Source organism: Primulina huaijiensis, chromosome 6 (assembly GCF_012295235.1).
Source record: "Primulina huaijiensis isolate GDHJ02 chromosome 6, ASM1229523v2, whole genome shotgun sequence".
Classification (NCBI taxonomy): domain Eukaryota; kingdom Viridiplantae; phylum Streptophyta; class Magnoliopsida; order Lamiales; family Gesneriaceae; genus Primulina; species Primulina huaijiensis.
Window position 1 is genome coordinate 23640156 of NC_133311.1, and position 20652 is coordinate 23660807.

The 20652-nt window shown below is 33.8% G+C and overlaps 3 protein-coding genes and 1 long non-coding RNA gene across 5 annotated transcripts; 3 read left to right on the plus strand and 1 right to left on the minus strand.

The window, feature by feature from the left end:
- Window positions 1-893: 893 nt before the first annotated feature.
- On the plus strand, window positions 894-3755 carry LOC140978574 (E3 ubiquitin-protein ligase RGLG1-like). Of its 2 annotated transcripts, none has more exons than XM_073443734.1 (11): window positions 894-1212; window positions 1466-1550; window positions 1638-1778; window positions 1859-1972; window positions 2126-2223; window positions 2492-2571; window positions 2639-2744; window positions 2836-2963; window positions 3118-3289; window positions 3443-3499; window positions 3592-3755. In XM_073443734.1, exons 1-11 carry the CDS (start codon window positions 1027-1029, stop codon window positions 3673-3675), a joined length of 1251 nt encoding a protein of 416 aa, XP_073299835.1. In that variant the 5' UTR covers window positions 894-1026; the 3' UTR covers window positions 3676-3755. The 2 variants fall into 2 exon arrangements, with proteins under 2 accessions (XP_073299835.1, XP_073299836.1); XM_073443735.1 differs by having other exon boundaries at window positions 3121-3289.
- A 144-nt stretch (window positions 3756-3899) lies between these two features.
- Window positions 3900-11124, minus strand: LOC140978572 (mRNA export factor GLE1). Its single transcript, XM_073443732.1, has 15 exons — window positions 11069-11124; window positions 9137-9304; window positions 8910-9071; window positions 8339-8453; window positions 7991-8139; window positions 7261-7432; window positions 6453-6672; window positions 6252-6364; window positions 5923-5993; window positions 5702-5783; window positions 5456-5539; window positions 5148-5231; window positions 4786-4917; window positions 4564-4686; window positions 3900-4490 (listed from the first exon to the last, which is right to left on the minus strand). The coding sequence occupies exons 1-15, from the start codon at window positions 11107-11109 to the stop codon at window positions 4260-4262; spliced, it is 1947 nt and encodes a 648-aa protein (XP_073299833.1). The 5' UTR covers window positions 11110-11124; the 3' UTR covers window positions 3900-4259.
- Window positions 11125-16023: 4899 nt separating this feature from the next.
- Window positions 16024-17148, plus strand: LOC140979211 (uncharacterized). The gene is made up of 2 exons (XM_073444536.1): window positions 16024-16480; window positions 16565-17148. Exons 1-2 carry the CDS (start codon window positions 16024-16026, stop codon window positions 17146-17148), a joined length of 1041 nt encoding a protein of 346 aa, XP_073300637.1.
- A 1166-nt stretch (window positions 17149-18314) lies between these two features.
- On the plus strand, window positions 18315-18980 carry LOC140978780 (uncharacterized). Its single transcript, XR_012175620.1, has 3 exons — window positions 18315-18357; window positions 18590-18706; window positions 18826-18980. It is a non-coding gene; the product is annotated as an uncharacterized lncRNA (long non-coding RNA).
- Window positions 18981-20652: the final 1672 nt, after the last annotated feature.

Consider the following 20652-nt stretch of genomic DNA (forward strand, 5'->3'; position numbering starts at 1 on the left):
TGATGATAGGTTGAACTGTTATTTTAAGGTTGATAGATTCGATCATTGGTTCGATTATGAAAACATTACTAGTATGAATTAGGCACATGACAAAGGATTAGCTCACTTCTTAGATCGTCAAAAATATTTTTATCAATCAAGTTGGCCTTTTAGTTACTTTAAATGTAAAAAAAAAAAAAAAATTAAAGAATATGTAGAGCCTAGAGTAATATCAAATATAAAAAAATTATTCATATTTTATACGGTAAACCTACAATTTCAATTCTTCGATTTCGTTAAAATGAATAAACTATGAATTAATACAAATTTATTTGATTTGAATTTAAATTAATCTATCTAATTTATATTTAACTTAAAAGTTTTGGCACAACAAATTAATTTTTTGCCGATATTTCTATATCCAATATGGCAGTATCCCATCCAATTTTTAATTTAGGCAAAAACTTGTGTGAGACGGATCTCTTATTTGGGTCATCCATGAAAAAGTATTACTTTTTATGCTAAGCGTATTACTTTTTATTGTGAATATGGGTAGGGTTGATCCGTCTCACGGATTAAGATCCGTCAGACGGTCTCACATGAGACCTACTCATTTATTTATTTTTTTAACAAAATAAATTTAATGGTACCAAGATAGTTGACCAAAATTACGGTCAACTCGTCCATGTATAAAAAAAAAAAATGTTATGATTTTTGTTTTCTATTTTTCAAAATTAATTTAATGCAAGTAAAATCCACGTACCTTCCTGTGATCGAGAACTCTTTTGTCGAAATTTATGTCATGATCATCAGAAATTTCTTGGAAAGTCTTGGGATAACAAGAAGCTTTCGCTGATGGATTAAACTTAAACTAGTTGAGACGAATAAGCCAATCTTGCAAGGAAAATCAAATTTTACATGTTATTTAACATCATCTCGAAAGCATCGATAACCTTCTTTTTCTTTCTATTTGAAACATTGCGTTGGTTCTTAAAGTGGGATACGGTTTGTACTACAAAAAAAATTGTGATACGTTTTTGAATTTCAATGGGAAATAGAAGCTCAGTTCCAAGAACATTTTCTTCTTCATTTGATGATAGTGGCTACCACCCACTGCACCACCATCAGTGTTGTACCCCACTGCACCACCATGCTCTTTCGACCCTTGCACCACAACGCCGGCTGGACAGGAAATTCTCAAGAATTGATGACAATTACCAAACTTTGGATCAGGTTAGGCCATCGTGTTGAATTGCACGCGGAATTCTTGTTCCATTTGATTGATTTTAGCCGTGTAAGGACGACAACTGGATGGTTAGGCTAGGTGTGTCACATCTATAAAAATGATGAAGTTACATATATAATTTATAAAAAAAAAAAAATGGCAACTTCTGCTCAAAAAAATTTAATTCACCATTCTCTTCCGAATAACTATCCACATCATCTTGATAAATGGAGTACCTAGTAATTATTTACTTTTTCTCAGGTAACGGCTGCCCTCTCCCGGTCGGGATTAGAGTCTTCCAATCTAATTGTTGGTATTGATTTCACAAAGAGTAATGAGTGGACAGGTTGAAAACTTCAAACATACGTATAAATTTTTCGACAAATCCTTCAGAAAAATTTATAGGATTATGCTAACTTTTGATGAAAACCAGGAGCCAAGTCTTTTAACCGGAATAGCTTGCATCATCTCGGGAATGTCCAAAATCCCTACGAACAAGCCATAACCATCATTGGGAAAACCCTGTCATCTTTTGATGAAGATAACCTGATTCCATGTTTTGGATTTGGAGATGGTAAAGTTTCAAGAGGGATATATCTAATCAACAAGAAAACGATCATTCAGTTGTAATGACGGTACAAATTTTTCTTGCAGCATCGACACACGACCAACATGTCTTCAGTTTTTATCCAGACGGAAGGTTTTGTGAGGGATTCGAAGAGGTGCTAACCAGATACCGCCAGTTAGTTCCTCAGCTTCGTCTTTCAGGTACTCGCATCCACACCTTTTTTGGCAGAGTAGAGCCAGTGAACATAACCGAAACCGTGCATGAATTTTGAAAACCTTCTAAGTTCAAAGGGACCAATTTCGTCGTATTGAGTCTGCCACGATGAGTAGTCACAAATTCTGCATTGATTTCAGGTCCAACATCATTTGCACCGGTTATTGAAATGGCTATGAGCATTGTTGAGGAAAGTAGAGGCCAGTACCATGTTTTACTCATCATCGCAGATGGCCAGGTACAATAACTATATTCACTTTAAGTTCTTGTTATGAAAGATGTCACGCTGAGAGACTGTTGGAAAGGAATTGCCTCTCAACTCCTCGAATGTAATGTTAAGTTCAGATATTCTCAGAATGCCTGAAAAATGCATATCCTATTTAGGAGGTGCTCGACTAGCATTTCATGTTTGGAGTAAGCGCATTAAAAGCCTAGGACTTATGGGAAATATCCTTAGTTGTTATTAATATTCATGATCATGTAATAATGAATGAATGTGCGTGTAGGTGACAAGAAGCAGTGATACACCAAATGGTCAATTGAGCTCACAGGAGAAGAAAACCGTTGAAGCTATAGTAAAAGCTAGGTAATATTAAACCAAAATGGGATCATTTTCCTGTTGGTATAATACTTAAATTTACATTCAAAAGCAGCGAATACCCCTTATCGATTATCCTTGTCGGAGTTGGAGATGGCCCATGGGACATCATGCAGGAATTCGACGATAACATTCCAGCAAGAGCATTCGACAATTTTCAGGTAGCAAACCTCATAGTAATAAAAAAATCAAATGTTTAGTGCAAACTCTGCTGGAATGAAAAACTATTACGTATTCCTATGTTTTTCCTAGTTCGTCAATTTCACAGATATCATGTCAAAGAGCATTGATTATTCAAGAAAAGAGGCGGAATTTGCCCTCTCAGCCCTGATGGAAATACCTTCTCAGTACCTTGCAACCATAGAACTCAACATACTCGGGTAATGATTGGATATTCTTTATCAAACATTGTATTAGGTCTCTATCTCACTCTCTCTCACTCACGCACACACACACATGTATGCATTTATGTAGGTGTGTGTGTAAAACTCTAGTATAGAGATAAAATACTGGAAGTATTTTTATTTTCTGTAGCAGCAATCAGACTGGGAATCCTCCAAGCAGAGCTGTGCTTCCGCCACCTTCTCATGGCAGAGTTTCTTCCAGCGGCAGTTCATTTAAGCCGTATGGTTCCAGCAGTTTTCCGCACAGTACTCTGTTTTATTCTGCCCATGAATCACCACCGAGCAACATGTATGACATCAAGGTAATGGATTCACCATAATCCTAGCAGGGCAATTGTTATCACTTGTCGAGCATACGGACAGCTAGCTGAGTGGAATGTTTGTTTGGTGTCGAGTTTTCAACACTCGAGTGTTTTTATTTCTTGAATTTCTAATCTTAATCGTTTCCTCGTCAGGGTTGTCCAATTTGTAAGAGCCACTCAAAAGACATGGCTTTTGGCTGTGGACATCAGGTAAAGATTGACAACTTCTCTCTACATAACGAGGTTATTTCACGAAGAATGATGCCATCTTGAATCTTTTTGGTTTTGTCGTTCTTGGCCAGACCTGTTGTGACTGTGGAATAGGCCTTGTTTATTGTCCGATATGCCGAAGCACGATCACGACAAGAATAAAATTGTATCCATAGATAGGAATAATTACATTGAAGCATCCAATCAAGCTACAGAGCCCTCAATCCAAACAGTAGCAGCAAGTCAAATGTTTCTCATTTTTGTTACTTTTTCTTGAAATTTATATGTTCGAAAAGAAATATTTTAAGTAAATAGAGAAGCTAAAAATATCAGTTGGATTTGATTGATGTACGACAATAACTAAATTGGGATTCGATCAACCTTGTTTTACATAATGCTGTAGTACAACGGAAAAGTTCCATATTTTGTTTGACAATCCACAGGTATTACTCGAGAATTCCTAAAAAAGATTGCTAGTAGTATCCATATGCTCTCCGCTCCAGAAACAAAAATGCAATTCAGAACAACTAATTTGCGGGAAAAAAAAATCTTCACAACCACCCTTTTATGTGTTCTTTGGTCATGGAGTATAATTTTGGGAGCACTTAAAATTCGGGAGGATGTCCATCATTCAAGAGGATGTAGTCAAATTAGGTAACATTTCCCGACGTTTGGCTTTCGTGTTCTAGTAGTCCAGCAACATTGGCACGTATGATTGATCAGATGAACCGCACATCAATAGATGTCAAAAAATGGAACATCAAAAAAAATCATTCGAATCCAAATGGTCTCTCAGTTTCAATCCTTCTGGTTCCTTCTTGAACTGGCTTGATTCTATGTAATTAACGATAGACGTTTTCACCTTGATCAGCTTGGCATTTACTGAATCTGAATTGCCTTCTTTTAGTGCTTTGAGGAAGTCTTGGGCAATAATCCTCAGCAACTTCTCAAATTGATTTCTGTATCTTCGGTAAAGGGCATATCCAGACATCTGGACATTCGTAAATGACTTCTTACTTATGCATCAAATATAAAAAAATGTGAAAAGGCAAATGCCAGCTTACTTCAAGAAAATGTTGAAGTGCAACTGCGGTATAAAGATTAGCCGGGAGAGAATTTAGAAAACTTGCAAGCCATGCCCAACCTTCGTTAAGTCCATGGAGATTCTGAAAGCCACCAATTTCAGTCTGCCAAAACAAGACTATCAGAACTAAGGCTTGTATCATACCAGTAAAATGCATTGGAAGATTTTGGTTAAAAACTCAAGTAGAGATGGAGCACCAAACCTGCACTAAAGCTCCATAGAGTCTCATGATTGAACTCAATCTCTCTACATAACTATCAGTGCTCTCGATCTTTCCATCTATTTCCTTGTAGCCAATAGCTTTGAAATAAGCTTCTCTGGTTTGAAACAATACCTGTTAAAGATAACATAAATATGGTAACAATTTACAGCAGTTCTGTCAAAAAGCCAAAAGAGAACAAGAATGTTTCTGAACTTAAGAGTCCAATCATTTCATATGACTCTTGAAGAGAACTTTAAAATTAAATGAAACTGCCCATACTTTTATATCAGAAAACCATAAGAAAGAAAAATAGAAAACAAACAAAAAAACAAATGCTTAAAACACCGAATTAGATTTATTACCGAAGAGTATTCTACAAATTTGGGCACAGTGTACATGCAAACTCTGTTTAACTCCGCCATGAGAGTGTCCAAAGCCAATGGAATCTGTATTCAATGAAAAAAGTTATCAAACAACATATTTTCAAGGATCAACATGCTGAATTGCTGCTTCAATGGACACAAGCATACAAATCCAGCCATAAAGAAGAATTGTCTTATATAAAAGAAGAGAACATAAAAGGAGTTTGTAGCGAACAATTGATTCCATAATAACTAAATAGAATCATTAGATAACAAGTGGCAATGGAATTCTTCACAGCAGAGTTTACCTTGGAGGTGACGAGAACAATGACACGACTACAGGAAAAAATAAATCCGTTGCTCTTTTGAGAATTTTCACAGTTGAAGACCACCTGTAAACATCACGACTCCCTCAGTAAACACACATTTATCAGACATTCTCTGAGCATGACGATGTAATTTTCTTCCACCTAAATATATTAAATATCAAATCTCTTATGTAATCAAACAAATAAATGAAAACACATATCTCCTTCAAGTGATAATAACAGTACCTTTTCTGCGAAGGACAGGATACTGAGGGACTGAGGATACTCCGGACTGCTGATTATATTGACCAACTCATCTGCTTTTGTTCTGTTGAAAAAAAAAAACAAAAATGTGCAATTCGCACATAACATAAGATATTTTATCAGAAGAAAATAAAAGCTATTGAACAACAAACTGAAAGACTTATTGGTTTGTTAAAATGAAAGAATGATCAAATCAAACTGACCTGACATTTTCTACAGTAGCAGAGATGGTTTTAATCAGCCTATTGAAATTCTGTCCAGTTCTTCGCTTACCCTGGATTGGACAGACAATTGTGGTTCATAAATGTCATATCATTGAAATTGTGCTCATGAACAACATCACAGACAGATAATGAATCCTAAGAACCACCAAACACAATTTACTCTAGCATGCGGCGATCTTTTCAAAGTTGCGACCACCTTATGTGCCTTACTTATTTTGGACAAATGATTCTATAAACCTGTTAAGATATTTAAATGTATACTACAGTAATCTAAGAATTTGAAATTCAAATCATCCATAATGATTTACCTGATTAGAACTTCCTTTAATAGCCTCATTTTCAGATGTCAACTTTTCATAAATCTGTAGTCTTTTATCCTCCAATTCTAAAGCATTTTTTGAAGCTCTAGTCATATTTATTTCTGTCAAATAGACTCAGTCAAACTTCAGATTAGAATGGGGGACGAAATGAAAATTATTCTTTATCAACATAACACAGTCCCCAAATACCTGATAATGAAACCTGTTTCTTATCGTCAGACCCTGTAGCCGCAACCTGCCCAAGAGTTTCCTTCGAATAATCCAGTACCATGGGAACACCATTTCTTAAAGTTTCAACAGCATTTTTGGTTGCAGCTGCTTCAGCAGCTTGCTTCTTTTCTTCAACATACTGCTTCTCAGCTTCGGCAGCCACTTTAGCCATTTCAGCTCTCTCAGCTTGTAGCCTAGCCTACATTGATTCAAAAATACCAGACAAAAAAACAGTTATTTAAGATACGAAACAAATAGTGGACGATGGATGCATATTCACATAGCTACAACTATTTTTCTTGGCAAATCGAATGCATGAAATGGATCATCCATCATTTGGTGTGCAATTTAGAAACAATTTCTTTCTGAGCAATTTTCCAATGGTTGGAAACTTTCAGATAGATGCATACACAACGTGACAGTAAGATATGGAAGACAATTCCATGCTGGGATATCTGAAGATTTTTCATCAATTAAAAGTTCGTTCTCGTTTTTATGTTTGCACATAAGAAGTAATGGACAGAAAAACCATACATATATGAATGTCTGTCACATCTGCCTCATTTCCATGGGGGGAAAAACAAATTCCCAAAGGCTCATGAAAATATTTATGAATTCAATAGAATCATTTTTCTACTACAGTAAGGACTGTCTTAATTTGAGATAAGATTGGCTAGTTGCCGTAACAGAAAAAGAAATAAAAGAATTATAGAGACGATGAACGCCAATAAGCATACATCATGTTTAGATACAAAAAATATTTAAATGATATAGGTGCGGAAAGAACCTCTTCTTCAGCTTTGATCCTTTCTTGACGTAATTTTTCTTCAATGAGAGCCTTCTCTTTCCGTTTAGCCTCTTCACGAGCTGCGTCGTCTCTTATTCTTTTCTCTTCTAGTTGTGATATGTGCTCATGATCTCTTTGTACAGCTGTAAGATGATTATCAAGTGCTTCTGCACTGCCATAATTCAATAAAGTCTTAACCACAGTATTCTCATTCTATTCAAATTATCGGAGCAGACATAATAGGAACGCAACCTTGAAAGCCTCGCTAAACACTTGAAAGAATTTCTGAGCCGTGAAAAATCATATCAAGGTAGTCAATTACAAGATAAGTGTTTAGCAAGTTCCAATCATATAAGTACACCTTAATGACCTTCCAATTCTCACAAGTGTCATGGAACTTTATAATCTCAAAACAGTAACAAATTTGATGAGTTTTGTCAGGTAGTCAATTACAAGATAAGCGTCGCTTCCCATTACCAATAGATACTATGAGTTATCAGGTAGTACAGCTACAGATATAAGATTTTTCAAAAGGAAGAGTTTCCAAATTGGCTTTCAAGCAGCCACTTATTATGGGAGAAACTCCAAAGGAAGTTGCTAAAAGAAAGAACATCTTCATAGCATACATAAAATATGCCGGGTTAGAAAGTCTCAAACCCATTTCAACATCTAAATATAGGAAACATAATAAAAATTAAGAGTCAGAGGTATGCAGTTTAAAAAGTCATACATTGTACGTTGATACTGCAAATCAAATTTTCGCTCCCTCTCTTGCTGTGTTCTTCTATGCTTATTGATTTTAGCAATTTCAGAAGCAAACTTCTCATTCTCCGTCACCAAATTTGTCTCTAAGATTGATATTTTATTTCTCACTTCCTCCTGTTGTCAGAAAAATGGGAAGAAAGGTCAACAACTATTAGTCCTATGATGTTAAAAGAATGAATGAAAAAATTAAGATCAAACACGCACTAATCCATCATGAAAATTAGAGTTGATGGAAAAAGATAGCTCAAATTTGTTAACCTCGTTGATATCCTTTTCTCAAATCATCACACACAAATCAAGTATGTCTACTCACCGAAACATAAAGCTGAAATTCATGATTTAGCTCATGGAGTGCACCTTCTGTTAATCCCACTTTATCCATCAAATGACATTGAGCATCAACAGGCAAATCATAATCGGAATCATCACTGCAAGCAAAAAAAAAAGGGTGATCAACAGCCTGGTGTACACTAAGAATTAAGGAACAGGTCAACTTGTAAATGAGGAGGGGAAAATAACGAGTATTTAATCCAACAAGCCTATGTAGAATCGTAATCGAAAAAATAAGTCCTTGCAGAAACAACAAGGATTTTACCAGAAAAAAATTGTATTTCATACAACGGAGTAGCCAACATGGTAATGTTTATTGTTGAATAAATCTTTCCGACATTCACTCTATTATTATATTTTCATCTCAATTCACATAGTGATAGATATGAGAGAGACAAATGATTCAATTTTTCACTTCAAAGGAGAGGAAGATGGCCTCATAACAAAAACTACGAAAACAATAAGACAGAATATGGAGATAATACTTTGTAATGAGTGATTTGCACTTCAAGTATTTCACTTCTTTCTTATTTGATAAGTAGTCAAGTACAAACCTCATATAGACTTCATCCAAACCAAATCTTCTGCCTGAAAACATGGATGTGTTAACCACCTCTTCTTCAGTGTCACTATCAGAAAAACCCAATCCATGATCTGACACATGCATCACAAATCCCCCTGTGCTGCAATAATTCTCCTTTGAAGCTCTCAAGTTTCTGAATGAGTAAAGCAAAGTTATCACCAATAAACTTCATATAATGAAGCAAAATAAAAAATTTACCTAGGCTGCTTCTTGTCAAAAGGTACAGGAAGATCTAAATTCGCGATGAGCTTCTTTTCAATCGTATTGAGCTCTGACAGTAAGTTGTCAAAGCTCCAATCAGGTTGTGGATCCGCCGTCATCCCATTAATATTTGGTGGACAGCAAAGTTCCAAATTAACGGCTCCCCTGAATTTTGACAACTCCATCATTCAGACTGCGCGTCTCTCTTCTTCTTTCCAATAAAGACACACACAGAGAGATTTAAATCTATATCTATATACCTATAAAAGTGTGTATAATTGACATTGTTTTCCATTTGTGCATTGACAAGAATACCCTTCGTGCAAACTTGAACAAAATAATTTAATGTAAAGATAAAAATAATAACTATCTATATCTATATATACACCTATAAAAGTGTGTATAATTGACATTGTTTTCCGATTATGCATTGACAAGAATACCCTTCGTGCAAACTTGAATCTATATACATATAAAAGTGTGTATAATTGACATTGTTTTCCGATTGCGCATTGACAAAAATACCCTTCGTGCAAACTTGAACAAAATCATGTAATGTAAAGATAAAAATAATAAGACATAAATACATCATCATTACTAATAATTAATTGACATTTAGAGCCTTATAATTTCACCAGCTTGGTTTGGAAGGGGAAGAATCGGGGCTATCTACAGCAAGTTCCCCACTTGGTTGTCCAAGCCAAGCAGACTTGGTACAAGGTAACAGACAAGGATACCCTTCGTGCAAGCTTGAATCTATCTATATACCTATAAATCTATATCTATATCTATATCTATATACCTATAAAAGTGTGTATAATTGACATTGTTTACCGATTGTGCATTGACAAGAATACCCTTCGTGAAAACTTGAACAAAATAATGTAATGTAAAGATAAAAATAATAGGACATAAATACCTCATCATTACTAATAATTAATTGACATTTAGAGCCTCTATATACCTATAAAAGTGTGTATAATTGACATTGTTTTTCGATTGTGCATTGACAAGAAAACGCTTCGTGTAAACTTGAACAAAATAATGTAATGTAAAGATAAAAATAATAGGACATAAATACCTCATCACTACTAATAATTAATTGACATTTAGAGCCTTATAATTTCACCATATTGGTTTGGAAGGGGAAGAATCAGGGCAATCTACAGCAAGTTCCCCACTTGGTTGTCCAAGCCAAGCAGACTTGGTACAAGGTAACAGCATGCATTTTCATTTGTTGATGTTCAACTTTTTCACGTTAAGAGATTGAAAATCTCCTTGTGGCCTTTTGGTAATTGTTATTTCAGTAAACACTATGAACAGAGATAACAACATTTCAATATATAAAACATATTTCTTTTAGTTAGTAAGAGGAATTATGACGCTGAAAGTACGGCTTCTAAGTGTTGAATGGATTTAATTAATATAACATCTAAAGCTTGTACAGTGTGTGTTGAATTTCAAACTTAATTATTTTAAATCGACAATGAAATACTATATTCAATCGAGCAAATTTTCATGGTAAATAAATGAAATTTAGAAGTTACAAATTTTTGCATTTGAAATTCATAAATTTAAAACTAAGATCGTTCAAATGAATTACGATTCACGATCCCCTCCTCTTTCTCATACCACCAATTCATGCACAATAATGGATAAAATACAAATTAAAGTGAAAGAAAGTAAATTATTAAATAAAGAATAATTGGAAAAATTGAAATCAATTAAATCTTTCAAAAATTGAAATAAATTACAGGAAATTAAAACTTTCAGATAAAATATAAAAAATCACAACTCATCTATTGCTTAAAATATATATAATTGAAAGCTAATTAAATAGAGGTAGGGTTGTTTTAGGTGTAATTGGAAAAATTGAAATAAGATGCCACCACACTTTCAAAAAAATCAAAACAAATGAAGAAAGAGAACCTGGGCATAAATGAAAATTGCGTAAAGGGCGCTGAAGCCATTGATAGGATATAATATATCCAGAACCCACAAAATTCTCAAGCTGGGGTTTAAGAGCGGAGTGCAGAAATGAACCAGATAAAGTTTCAATTTTTTCTCAAGGATTAAATACACATCGGCCCCTTAACTTTCGAGATATTCACTTTTTATTGTTGAGTCAATAATTTGCACTTTTATATAGGTTTTTATGTTTATTCTTTTACTTATAAAAAAAATATCGGACACATCTGCTATTTTTTAATAATGTTATAATAGTTTAGTGAATTAGTTATATTTAATTGATTTAAATATAAACATATATTGGAAATGTTAGTTGACCAAATATAAATATATAATACAGTAAAAAAATGTTGAATTAATTATGGAATTTATAAAACTGTTTAGCACGGTTTATTCACATTTTTTAGTTAATTTCCAACTACTGTTTGAAACTCTTGCTGGTTGAATTTTTTTTCTTTGTAGTGATATGACATATTACTAAGTAATGTATGTAAAGGTTTTATTAATATCTTATGAAATATATATTTTTTTGAATTAAGTTAAAATTAAATGTACTAAATGTCGCATTTGCATATTTATTGACAAAAAATGTTCATACCTCCGTAGCCATTATTCCCATTTCCCATGCCTCTACATGACTGCATACAGTTAGTTTTCTACTGAAAGATTTAGTGTAACTTATAATGATAAATAACCAAATAAATATCCGAAAAAGATATCGTAGATGTGTAAAAATCTTATTTATTGTACGTTCTGTAAAACTGACTATTATTCAGTAGTGATTTGAACACGCTTCTTAACATTAGCAAATGAAGAGGTAGAGCCTGTCGCTGTCCATGTAAATTTACGAAAATTCTTTGAAGTCAATTTATAGAACATCAATTTTGGGCTGAGATCCATCCATAGCTGCATAAATATATGTGAAAAATAATTTAAAATATTTTTGTACCAAAATATTAATAAAGAGTCCCACAATTTTGGACCTTGAATATGACTTATTTTCAATTTCAGGATCATACTTATCAGTTTGTTGATGTAATTGGTAGAAAAACATATTTCTTATCTCTTGATTGCTTAGTTCAAATCCTTTTATGTCATTCTAGATGTATTATTCTGTTTAATTCATTTATACTTAATATGATAGAGTATATTATTGAAAGTTCTTACCATGAATCTTCATCCATCTTTTTCCAAACAGTATGTTGTTTGGCATGATGGCTGGATTAGAAACACAACAACTTTTTCTCCATAAAGTGCGATATGAAGGTGAAACGTCTTTAAAAAGTTTATTTGGTTTATCGATACAATCTATGCTATATCCTATGATAATTGCCTAATTAAACTTCATACAATTTAAAGATGAGGTGAAAAAGAATAGCTCGGAGAGTTCACAGAAAAAATATAAGACCTTATCAGTTCAGGAGCGTCGACAATATATTGATAAAGTTTTGGAAAATCGGAAGAAAAGAAAAGATGTTGATTTACATCCTACCACATCTCAAAAAGCGCACAGACAAAATTGTGATGGGTTGCTCAAGGCTTTACGAAATCTAGGTATCTATCAACGACAAATGTCAAATTGATATCAATAATATATTAAAGATATATTTGTTATCTAACACTTATATTTTATATTTTTTTATTATTGTGGTTAGATGGATCAACACATGAGTCGACATTGCTTCAGCCACATGAGCTACGTCCGATGTATGTATGTTGTTATTGTGGTGCTAAGAAATTTCAATTTGAGCCTCCAACTTTTTGTGGCGATAATGGCAAGATAAAGCTCACAGCCACAGAAGTGCCACCTGATGTGCTCAATTTATTCACTGACTATGAATCAACAGAAGCTATGCGATTTCGGAAAAATGTGCGAGCTTATAATAGTATCTTCTCATTCACTTCATCGGGTGTTAAAATTGATAAAGAACTAGCATCTTCCAGCCGAGGGGTTTACACTTTTAGAGCCTTAGGCCAAATATTTCACAACCTTCCGTCTTTAGTGCCTAATGAAGGTGGACCTTCTCATTTTCAATTATATTTCTGGGATATTGACAATGAACTACATAATAGAATGAATATAATGGACAACACCCAGATTAATGAAGATGCTATGAAAGTCTTAATGAAAGTTATGGGAAATAACCCTTATGCGGAATTGTTGCGGAGGATAAATGATATTCCTTGTATCGACAAAATAAATCTTCATATTCGTCAAAATGCGGGGCTCGATCAACATTGTTATGATTCACCAACAGCTGACCAAGTTGCAGTAATTCGGATTGAATAAAACAGTCCTAATATACCATATGATAGAGATATTGTTATCCATGGACATAATGATGCATATCATAGAATTAAACATTATTTCGGATGTTATGATCCATTACAATATCCACTTCTTTTTCCACTAGAGAAAATGGTTGGCACCAAAATATTCCGAAATACACGACCGGTTCAAGTATATGTGGCAACAAACAATCTTCCACATGAGAAACTAATTTTTCGTCCATTGAAGATATGCTTAACCAAGAATAACAAGGTATTTTTATTAATTTTTTCTGCATTACTATGTGTAATCTATATTTCCTAAGCTTATTGATACCATTAATATACGTTTGTGCACCAATCTATAATTAAAACTAATTAAACCAAAAAAATTACTAATATATTATTTGTGCAATTAATCATTTTCACTATTATTAATTTAAATTAAAAAGTACTGACGTTGAATTTGAATTTAAATGTTTACACCAACATTGCATGTGTTGCTTGCGCAATTAACCATTTGATATAAATAAATTAATAGATTTTTTATTCTAATGAAGTTTTATTGTTATCTTCATATTATCATAGGTATCATTAAAGAAAGCAATAAAATGGTGTCATGTCGAGAATATTATTGTTATAAGTTACAAATGAGAGATCATTTGACATCAGTTCTTCTATATGCAGGTAGATTGTTCCAACAGTACATAGTATATATGTATATAAAGCTTGAAACGACTAGATTGGACTATAATCGAAGAAATCAGGTTGAGATGAGAGTTGAGTTTTATCAAGGTACAATAGACAGCATTATTAGAGGAGAAACTAGAGGCAGTGAAGTTGGCCAAAGAATTGTACTACCAGCATCTTTCATCGGAGGCCCAAGGGATATGCGATGTTGATATCTTGATGTGATGGCATTAGTGAAAACATTTGGTAAACCAGATCTCTTCATTACAATGACTTGTAATCCAGAATGGAAAGAGATAAAGGATAAACTTAAAGAAGGACAAAAAGCTCAGGACCGGCCAGACTTAACGTCAAGGGTGTTTCGAGCAAAATTAATGATTTGAAAACTCAGATAATCAAAAAAGAAATATTTCGAAAAGTCGATGCATATGTCTATGTAATTGAGTTCCAAAAAAGAGGATTGCCTCATGTTCACATGTTGGTCATACTAAAACATACCTACAAAATAAATACTCCTGATCAGTTTGATTATTATGTATTTGTGGAACTTCCTAACAAAGATACACATCATCAGCTATATGATTTGGTTGTAAAACATATGATACATGGTCCTTGTGGAGATATGAATAAAAAAAAATTTTGCATGGTTAATGGACAATGTAAAAGTCATTATCCAAGGCTATTTTGTCAAACTACAACACAAGGAAAAGATGGATATCCAATATATAGAAGAAGAAAAAATGGCCAAACAATATATGTGAGAAGAGCAAAACTTAATATCCAATGGGTGGTTCCTCATAATCCTTACCTCATGTTAAGGTATGATTGTCACATTAATGTGGAAGTTTGCTCTGGATTGACAGCTGTGAAATATCTATACAAATATATTTATAAAGGACATGATAAAGTGGCAGTGCATATTGCTCACGATGATGGAGAAAACGTAATAGATGAGATTGAAAACTTCCAAGATGCAAGATGGGTGTCAGCACAAGAAGCTCTTTGGAGGATATTTGAGTTTGACCTCAATGAGATATCCCCAGCAGTGATTAATTTGCCACTGCACTTGCCAAATAAACAATGTGTCACATTTTGGAAGAATCAAAGTATGATAAATGTTCTACAGTGGGAGCATGTCTCCAAAACAATGCTAACAGAATTTTTTCAGATGTGCGCATCAAATGATAGAGCAAAATCTCTTTTATATAGTGAATTTTCAGAATATTATGTGTGGGATAAAAAGAACAAGTTTTGGCAAGAAAGGAAAAAAGGGAAGGTCATTGGTCGTGTAAATGGAGCTAATCCCGTGGAAGGTGAAAGATATTATTTAAGACCGTTACTTAATCATGTTAGAGGTCCAACTTCATTTGACAATCTGTTAACAATCGACGGAAATATTTGCTTTACTTTCAAAGAGGCTGCACAAAGAAGAGGACTGCTTGAATCAGATAAAAGCATTTTTTAGTGTTTAAATGAGGCCGTTAGCTTCCAAATGCCACACGCATTACTAAGATTGTTTGCAAAGATTTTGGTATATTGTGAGCCAACAGATGTTAGAAAACTATGGGAGACTTACTTTGAAGCAATGTCCGAAGACTTCAAAAAAAATTCTCTATATGCAGGGATTATTGACGGCAAAAACATTACAAAGTCTCAGTATGCTTCTAGAAAGCATGGGCAAAGATATTGGAATTTATTATATGCCAAAAGTAACAACTCCAATAGATGAACCAAGTGAAGTAATCCCTCGAGAAATTCTCAATGAGTTGGCCGTTCACATTCCAGATGAAGATTACTTAGCTCAATCCAACCTGAATACAGCACAACGAAATGCATTCTCTACAATAATTGATTGTTTATATGCACAAAAAAATGGATTATTCTTTGTCGATTGACCTGGAGGAACAGTGAAAACTTATTTATACCGTGCTTTATTAGCCAATCTAAGATCAAGAAAAATGATAGCACTTGCCACAGCAACTTCAGGAGTTGTGGCATCTATATTGCAGGGTGGTCGGACAGCCCATTCACGATTTAAAATTCCCATTGACTTGCATGATAAAAGTTATTGTACAATATCGAAACAAAGCGGACTTGCAGAGTTATGTAGAAAAACACATTTAATCATATGGGATGAGGCACCGATGGCAAAATGGTTAGCAATTGAAGCAGTTGACAGAAGTTTACGAGACTTAACAGGAATCCAGAAACCGTTCGGTGGAAAAGTGGTCGTTCTTGGAGGTGATTTTATGCAAGTTCTACCAGTTGTTCCTGAAGCATCTGTTCAAGAAACGATTAATGCAAGTTTGGTGAAATCGTATTTATACGAACAAATTTATCATCTAACTCTTTCAGAAAACATGCGAGCAAGATCAGATCCTTTGTTTAGTGATTTCTTGCTACGTGTGGCCAACGGTACTGAACGTTCAGATGCGGATGGCAATATCAACATTCCAGATGATATGATTATAAAATATGATGATGATTATTATGATGAAGATTCCTCTGAACAAAAGCTTATTGATCATATTTTCCCAAATCTAGAGAAAAATTTCCAGTCAGCTGATTACATGACAAATAGAGCTATACTTGCATCAAAGAATGAGTATGTTGACAAGTTGAACGATAAAATAATTCAATCATTCCCTGGTGAGACCAGAACTTTCACAAGTTTTGATGAAGCAGTTGATGACACTCAAAATTTTTATCCACCGGAATTTCTCAACTCATTAACTCCAAATGGCATGCCTCCTCATCGTTTGGTTTTGAAAAAGAATTGTACAGTTATGTTGTTGAGGAATCTCGATCCATCAAATGGCTTGTGCAATGGGACAAGAATGATATGTCGAGGATTCCAAGATAATGTCATCCACGCAGAAATCATAGTTGGCCATCATACCGGAAAACATGTTTTCATTCCGAGAATACCTATATCTCCTGCAGAAAATGAAGGCTACCCTTTCCAATTTAGAAGAAAGCAATTTCCAATTCGATTGTGTTTCGCAATGACGATTAATAAAGCACAAGGACAAACTATACCATTCGTTGACGTATATTTACCCCAACCTGTATTTTCACATTGACAATTGTATGTTGCACTATCTTGAGGTACTTCAATGGCAAATACAAAAGTCTTAATTAAGCCAAGCACAAACACAAGCATTGGTGACACATGGACGAGAAATGTGGTGTACCATGAAGTTCTTGCTCGAGATATTTACTTTACGTTTTTCCAATAAAATATGAAAATCTACATTTCCTTTTTGACGTGATGATTTCTAATATAGGGAACATTGTAGTCATTTATAAGAATTTATTTGCTTACAACTGAACTAAATACCCAAATGCTTTTGCTTTCGATGTTCAGAAACAGAGGACAGCTATCAGGATCATGTGTCATCGTGAACTTCAACAAACCCAAGAAGGTAAAAATATGAACTTATTTTGTTCTTATTTCATTTCACATATACAAAAGGAATATTTATTTCTTTTCCATCATGACTAGACACGACCCAACACGAAAAAAATAAGGTTTGGGTTGGGGTTTTTCGGGTTCGGGTCGGGTTTGGGTTGGTTGGGCTCGGGTTAGTGCTAGGTTAGACGGGTTTCGGGTTGGGTCGGGTTGACTCGAAAACTTTTTTTTAAAAAATATTACCTATATTTTTATATATTGTATGTTTGAACAAAATTTATTGTATATTTATATGATAAATTTTCATCATTTAATATTTATTTGTATTTTTTTTATTTTTTTAACAATTGTTTATTTGATTTAGTAAATATATTTTTGAATTTTCTACAATTAAACTTTCAAATTTAAATCGAAAATTTTGTTATTATGTGTTTAAATTAAAATATTACTATTATTTTTTATTTTTTCGAATTTTTTTCATTAATTTTTTTTAAAAAAATAAAAAAAATTTGGGTTAGTCGGGTTAGACAGGTTGAGTCGGGTTAGACGGGTTCGTGTTCGGGTTGGGGGTTTTCGGGTTGCTTCGGGTTCGGGTTGGGAAAAAAATAAAAAAATTTCGCGGGTTGACCCGAAACCCGACCCACCCGACCCGATTGACACCCTTAATCATGACTGATAAACAAATTGTTTTTAAATTACAAATATATAATATCTTCCCAAACTACAAATGATATTATTTCACTTAACTTTCAAAAAATGTTATTTCCCATATGTTCAAAAATTCATTGTAATCCACCGACACAGTTCAATTGAAATCCACATATACTACTATGATATTTCTAAACCCACAATGCACCGAATCAGAGAACTTAAATATATGGTGAGCAAATTGAATTCTATTATTTCCCTGAGCATCAATTTTTTAATTTGTACGCATGCCTATAATAATTGCAATTTAGAATGAACCAAGTTAATAAGAGTGTTGATAATTTAATCTGTGAAAAAACATATTGATTACGTAATAACAAGTCGAACATTCACTTTAATTTGTTGTAACATCTTATAATCACATTTGTTTATTACTAATACTTCTTGTTGTTTTCGACAAATAGGCTGAACTCGGGTTGTAAAGACCACAATCTCGATGATTTGTGGCTGGCTACTAAACTGAAATGTCCTAAAGAAATCACATCAATCAATTGCTCAATGAACGCAAAAATTTAACCGAGGTAAGAGAAAAAGTTCACAATTTTTTCATTTTATTGCACTAATTGTTTCTCCCATTTATCAAAAACACTAATTTTATTTGGTTTATCGAATGTATCGATCTTATGTTCTAATGAACTAGAACACATACTACTCTTTCAAAGAATGTGTACTTGAAGTTGAAAACAGGTTGAACCCTTGGTACGAAGCTTGTAACAATTGTTCGAGGGCAATTATTAAAAAAAAGATGCGACAACTTGTACCAAATGCGTTCATATACTTGTCGAAGCAGTGCCGAGGTATAAATCCATCATATTTGTTTTTTATTCATGAAATAATAACATACATTTATATTTTTTTTATCATATTGCCATATGCACAGCATCGAGTTACGATAAATGTCAAAAAAGACAATGACTGTAAAAAATTACAATATTTGAAGACGTAGCTGCTGCTTTTATTGGTTGTTCAGTGAAATACTATATCAAGTCAGTCGCTGAGGTTAGTTTAATTTAAACCAAATTACTACAAATATCACCTAAACTTTAAAACTCTATAACTAACTTGTGTTTGGTTTTGTGTAGGATGCAAGTGCTTCGCCATGTTATATGGCCCTTGAAATGCCAGAAAAGGAGGAATACAACTTTCTTTTCAAATTTGCTGAAAAAACTCCGGCCAATAATGCAACTTATTCTATTATAGTTNCAGTTGACAGAAGTTTACGAGACTTAACAGGAATCCAGAAACCGTTCGGTGGAAAAGTGGTCGTTCTTGGAGGTGATTTTATGCAAGTTCTACCAGTTGTTCCTGAAGCATCTGTTCAAGAAACGATTAATGCAAGTTTGGTGAAATCGTATTTATACGAACAAATTTATCATCTAACTCTTTCAGAAAACATGCGAGCAAGATCAGATCCTTTGTTTAGTGATTTCTTCCTACGTGTGGCCAACGGTACTGAACGTTCAGATGCGGATGGCAATATCAACATTCCAGATGATATGATTATAAAATATGATGATGATTATTATGATGAAGATTCCTCTGAACAAAAGCTTATTGATCATATTTTCCCAAATCTAGAGAAAAATTTCCAGTCAGCTGATTACATGACAAATAGAGCTATACTTGCATCAAAGAATGAGTATGTTGACAAGTTGAACGATAAAATAATTCAATCATTCCCTGGTGAGACCAGAACTTTCACAAGTTTTGATGAAGCAGTTGATGACACTCAAAATTTTTATCCACCGGAATTTCTCAACTCATTAACTCCAAATGGCATGCCTCCTCATCGTTTGGTTTTGAAAAAGAATTGTACAGTTATGTTGTTGAGGAATCTCGATCCATCAAATGGCTTGTGCAATGGGACAAGAATGATATGTCGAGGATTCCAAGATAATGTCATCCACGCAGAAATCATAGTTGGCCATCATACCGGAAAACATGTTTTCATTCCGAGAATACCTATATCTCCTGCAGAAAATGAAGGCTACCCTTTCCAATTTAGAAGAAAGCAATTTCCAATTCGATTGTGTTTCGCAATGACGATTAATAAAGCACAAGGACAAACTATACCATTCGTTGACGTATATTTACCCCAACCTGTATTTTCACATTGACAATTGTATGTTGCACTATCTTGAGGTACTTCAATGGCAAATACAAAAGTCTTAATTAAGCCAAGCACAAACACAAGCATTGGTGACACATGGACGAGAAATGTGGTGTACCATGAAGTTCTTGCTCGAGATATTTACTTTACGTTTTTCCAATAAAATATGAAAATCTACATTTCCTTTTTGACGTGATGATTTCTAATATAGGGAACATTGTAGTCATTTATAAGAATTTATTTGCTTACAACTGAACTAAATACCCAAATGCTTTTGCTTTCGATGTTCAGAAACAGAGGACAGCTATCAGGATCATGTGTCATCGTGAACTTCAACAAACCCAAGAAGGTAAAAAT

Coding starts and splice junctions, on each gene's coding strand:
- LOC140978574 (XM_073443734.1), top strand. CDS start 1,027: ATGGGAAATAGAAGCTCAGTTCCAAGAACATTTTCTTCTTCATTTGAT. Junction 2,572..2,638: donor GAAGCTATAGTAAAAGCTAG/GTAATATTAAAC, acceptor ATTCAAAAGCAG/CGAATACCCCTTATCGATTA. Junction 3,500..3,591: donor CTTTTGGCTGTGGACATCAG/GTAAAGATTGAC, acceptor GTTCTTGGCCAG/ACCTGTTGTGACTGTGGAAT.
- LOC140978572 (XM_073443732.1), bottom strand. CDS start 11,109: ATGGCTTCAGCGCCCTTTACGCAATTTTCATTTATGCCCAG. Junction 8,140..8,338: donor AATTTCAGCTTTATGTTTCG/GTGAGTAGACAT, acceptor TTCTGACAACAG/GAGGAAGTGAGAAATAAAAT. Junction 7,433..7,990: donor TTGCAGTATCAACGTACAAT/GTATGACTTTTT, acceptor GAATTATGGCAG/TGCAGAAGCACTTGATAATC.
- LOC140979211 (XM_073444536.1), top strand. CDS start 16,024: ATGATAGCACTTGCCACAGCAACTTCAGGAGTTGTGGCATCTATATTG. Junction 16,481..16,564: donor CTTGCTACGTGTGGCCAACG/GTACTGAACGTT, acceptor ATTATGATGAAG/ATTCCTCTGAACAAAAGCTT.